Raw genomic sequence first — 4,627 nt, forward strand, 5'->3', positions numbered from 1 at the left:
ATTTAACATATTAAAATATCTATTATTTTTTACATGATTAGCTTTTAACACATTATTATTGACGTCATTTAGATGAGAATAATAATTTTTTATTTTTTACTTTTTAAAAAAGGTGTAAGAGAGAGGAGTTTTGTGAAGTTCTGATGTATTAGTAGTGGTATGATTTGATTGCATATAATGAGAATAATAATGAGCAATAGGGACAACTTGTTTCAGTATACAACTCTTTATTTATGATATAAAAAAGGATATGTTTATCATTTCATACAAAAAGTTGAAATTTTAAGTAAAGAAAGATAGTTGTATACTGGAACAAGGTTGTCATCGTATCATTTTCCAATAATAATTTAGTTTGAAAAAAAAGAAAAAAAGTTATGAATAAATTTCTCTGGTACTATTTGAAAGAAAGAGGCTATCCACCAGTGACGTTCATAATCTATATTGATGTACTACAACACGCAAAGCAACAGAATAAACATTGAAGAGAGAAAGGGGAGAGAGCAGAGAGCAGTATTATGCAGAGTGCAGTGGTAACCACTGTGATGGTTGTTTCCGTGTTTTTGACGGTGGGTTTGAACACTCTGGTAAAAGCAAACATGTCCAAAGGCATGAGCAATTACGTTTTCGTTGCTTATTCCAACCTCCTCGGATTCTGTCTCCTGCTAATTGCGACCACCCTTCATTACAGGAACAGATATCCCACACCGCTCAATAACTCCATTCTCTTCAGAACTTTTCTCATTGGCTTCTTCAGGTACAGTAACACCACAACTTTAAACGTTTTGTTTTGTTCGCCTGTAATTCTTGGTCTTTAATGGTTTTGTTCTTGTGTTAGCGTTTTCATTCAGACGCTTTATTATGCTGGGATTGGATATAGCTCCCCGGTTCTCAGCTCAGCCATAGAAGATCTTCTTCCAGCTTTCACTTTCGTAATCGCCATTGTTTTCAGGTCTGTTTCCAATGCTTTTGTAACAATGCTGTTTTTTATCCTTCTACATGTGTTGGTGTCCTTTTTCTAAAAGAAAAATAATGAACTAAATGATTGTATGGTATGTTGAGGAGAGTTTTTCGCTAACAATTATTAAGATATAAAGTGTAAAACTATAAATGAATTAAGTTTTTATAATTAAAATTAATTTATGCATGAGTTAAAAATAAATATTTGAAGAAGCAAAGTCGAATTTTTTTTAACAAATTAAATTATATATAATTTAAGCTAGTTTTAATTTTTTTTAATTTTTCCCTAAAAGAACCTAAGGAGAAAAAAATATCGTTTATATATCGATACCTTAACCATTTTTATAAGTGTTTATCTCTTTGTACGTGTTTGTATTTTTTCTTTACTACTTTCCCACTTTTCTTTTTGTTTTTAAACATCCAACAAAGTGATTTTATAATTATGCAGGAAACCTGTCCTGTTTTTTTTCTGATGCACTCTGTTTAATTTTACATTTTATTCTCTGATGCACTTTGTAAAAGTCCGTAGTTTTTTGGTCTTAGAAATAGTTGTTTATGTTTTATGATTTCGGTGAGCGTAGAGAGTACGGGGGTTTTAGTTAGTTGGAGTATTTGGTTATAATATTTTTGAATTTTTTTAATCAACAATAAAAAAATAAATAACGAAAATATTTCAAAGATATCTCAATCTTTATAAAAAAAATTCAAACCACACAACCCACACATAGATTTTAAGAACATCAACTAATGTTAAACTAACCTGAATTTTTAATAACTGATCTCATGTAAACTAGTGGTTCAAAACATAAATCTGAATAAAAATCCAAGGTAATTTAACATTTGCAGTTAGTCTAACATTTGCATTTACCCACAACTAAACCTTTAGTTGAACCATTAAAAAATTTCACTATAGTCTATTGTTTTGTTACTTTGTTTCCACAATTTTCTAACAACTTCTATTCAAACTTCCAACCATATATTATAGACAACTTCATTTAAAATGTTCCTTTTAATTAATTTATTCTTCGTTCATAAAAAAAAATCAACAAATTGATTTCATACTTTTTTTTTTCTCCATTTGCTTATATTTCATTGTAAAATAACTTCCATGGAAAGTTACTATTAAATTTCATTAATTTCAAGAGAAGAAAGAATTCTTAAGAGGTTGGTACGTAAGAGGGACCTTTTCATTTGTTTGATTTTGAATGGAAACCAACCAATGAGAGGACAGAAGATAAGGTTGGGACTACTAGTACTGTCCTTTGATAAGAATCAGATATTTTTTTTTGATACTATATTTAAATCCTTTAATACATAGCATTACTACACTAATTATTTATGTAAAATTTCAACTGTAGTTAGATTTTTTTTTTAGTTTTCTCAAAAGAAATAAACTTGTTGTTTGTGTATGTGTGTGGGAGGTTTTTACTGTTAATTCATAATTTCTATAATATAATTAAAAACATTATAATAAAAAAGTAAATTTCCTATATAATTTTAAATTATTATTATAACAAAATAATATAATCTACTCTTTCTTTCTTTTTTTCTTTTTCACGTGTCTAAACATAATAAATTTACCTATATTTTTCAAAAGCAACACTTTTATTTTATTTTAATTTACTTTTTATTTTTATTTTTATTTTTACATCTAATAGTTTATCTTAACTTATTTTCTTAAAAATGATAACATTTGACTATACTCGTTTTCATCTTCAAAGTAAAATTTACATTATTTTTTAAATGCTACATGATAATAAATAAATTATAATTATATAAGTTTTAAAATGCAATATTGAATAAATTAAGAGTAGAATTGTAATTAGAGTTGTTAGAAGATGAATTTAGTTCCTGAAAATGGTAGGTGAATGACAAGTTTAAATGAAGTAATTAAAGTGTGAAGGTTTTGATGTGAGGATTTAGGATGGAAAAGGTAGCCCTAAAAGTAAGAAGCTGGCAAGCAAAAAGCATTGGCACTGTGGTCTCAATTGGAGGGGCATTAACAGTGACTTTGTACAAAGGTTTGGCTTTGACAACTGGTGTCATGCCAAACAATTTACTTCTCTCATCTCAACAATCAGAATGGCTACTAGGAGGCTTTCTTTTAGCAGCTGGTACCCTTTGTTGTTCAGTCTCACTTGTTATCCAGGTAAATAGGTTTTACTACACATTCAAACTATATATCTAATGCCCTTATTAGAATGTATATTCTTCTGTTTATGTATATTAGAATGTATATAGTTATATTAAACTATGAACTACTTTTTATTGTACTAGTGACAATGATAATATATTATTTTAATTCTCAAAATTACTCTTGAATGTTCACAACTGATTCTTATAATGTTAGATGTCTAACGTGTGAATCTCTGAAAAGTATACTTAATCGACAGTAGTTATACAAATCATGATTTGTCTAAATTGTGTGGTTCAATTTCATTTTGATGAAAATGAATTCAAATTATTCATTCTCCATTCTTCTAACTCTCTCTTGTCCTCACATAACAAAAATGAGTCTTTTGATGCAGACATGGACAATTAAGGAGTACCCAGAGGAGCTAATGCTAATAACCATTGCTACCAGTTTCTCTGTAGTGCTATCTTTCGTAGTAGCTTCCGTGGCAGAACAAAATCCGAAGGCATGGATAGTGAAGCTAGATATGGAATTGGTGTGCATATTGTATGCAGTAAGTTTGGATAGTAGAAGGAAGTGTTTGATGCAGAGCAATAATTGTGTAGAATTGGGAATTTATTTTACTGGTGTAGTTATTTTGTGATTTTTGTAGGCCATTGTAATGGTGTCTACACGAAATGTGGTGTGTGCATGGGCATGTCGAAAGAAGGGAGCTGTATATGTTGCAATGTTCAATCCTTTAGGAATTGTCATTGCACTTGCTATGGGGACTGTATTTTTGGGAGACACTCTATATCTTGGAAGGTATGTGCATATGCATGTAGCTAGAAACAATGTTACATTTTTCCTAACTAATAAGTTGTTGGATTTTGATTCATTGTGCAGTGTGATAGGAGGTGCTATAATAGCCATTGGGTTTTATGCTGTAATATGGGGTCAGGCTCAAGAGGAAAATATGACTTGTAAAACACATGGGAGCTGTAGCATTATCCCTCCATCTTCATCTTGTTCAGAAGACACCCTCTTACTGCATAATAGCAAAGACATAATGATTGCATGAAAGGTTAGGGGTAGGGGAGACTTTTATCCTATGATGGAGACCGACATTAGTTATTAGATTGTTGAAGTGAAGTCTTACATCATAAATGTTTTACCTGTATTTCAAAGTACTTGCTTGTCACGACTATAGCAACTTGCAAGTCATTAATTTGCCTTTTCTCACCCCCTTCTTACTTCTTCAAGAAAATATCTATGCCAACTAATTTGTACTGGAAAGAGTTAGGTTCATAATTGTTCATCAGATTTTAATTAGAGAGAAAATTATTTTTTTATTGAAATTAGATTCTAATTTTGTAATGGTCAAATTAATATTTTTCATAGTTAATTTCTACTTTATTCTCGTATTTATCTCGTATAAGTAACTATGTTAACTAAAAAAATCCTATAATTTCTGTGTTCACATTTGAATTCTACTTTTAATACATTAAAAAAACTCAACGTCTTCAATATTTTCCCATACAATAAAATCATAAAATA

General features: G+C 29.6%; 1 protein-coding gene across 1 annotated transcript; it reads left to right on the plus strand.

Annotated features, from left to right (window-relative positions):
* The first annotated feature begins 408 nt into the window (after positions 1-408).
* Positions 409-4,312, plus strand: LOC137810647 (WAT1-related protein At5g40210-like). Its single transcript, XM_068612032.1, has 6 exons — positions 409-754; positions 836-949; positions 2,881-3,106; positions 3,486-3,644; positions 3,744-3,895; positions 3,977-4,312. The coding sequence occupies exons 1-6, from the start codon at positions 516-518 to the stop codon at positions 4,149-4,151; spliced, it is 1,065 nt and encodes a 354-aa protein (XP_068468133.1). The 5' UTR covers positions 409-515; the 3' UTR covers positions 4,152-4,312.
* The last annotated feature ends 315 nt before the right edge of the window (positions 4,313-4,627 follow it).

The sequence above is a fragment of the Phaseolus vulgaris genome, chromosome 2, assembly GCF_000499845.2.
Source record: "Phaseolus vulgaris cultivar G19833 chromosome 2, P. vulgaris v2.0, whole genome shotgun sequence".
Classification (NCBI taxonomy): Eukaryota; Viridiplantae; Streptophyta; class Magnoliopsida; order Fabales; family Fabaceae; genus Phaseolus; species Phaseolus vulgaris.

Excerpts from the sequence above, each read along its gene's own strand:
- LOC137810647 (XM_068612032.1), top strand. The coding sequence starts at position 516 with ATGCAGAGTGCAGTGGTAACCACTGTGATGGTTGTTTCCGTGTTTTTG. Across the intron at positions 3,107-3,485 it reads CAGTCTCACTTGTTATCCAG|ACATGGACAATTAAGGAGTA; the intron begins GTAAATAGGTTT and ends CTTTTGATGCAG. Across the intron at positions 3,645-3,743 it reads TGGTGTGCATATTGTATGCA|GCCATTGTAATGGTGTCTAC; the intron begins GTAAGTTTGGAT and ends TGATTTTTGTAG.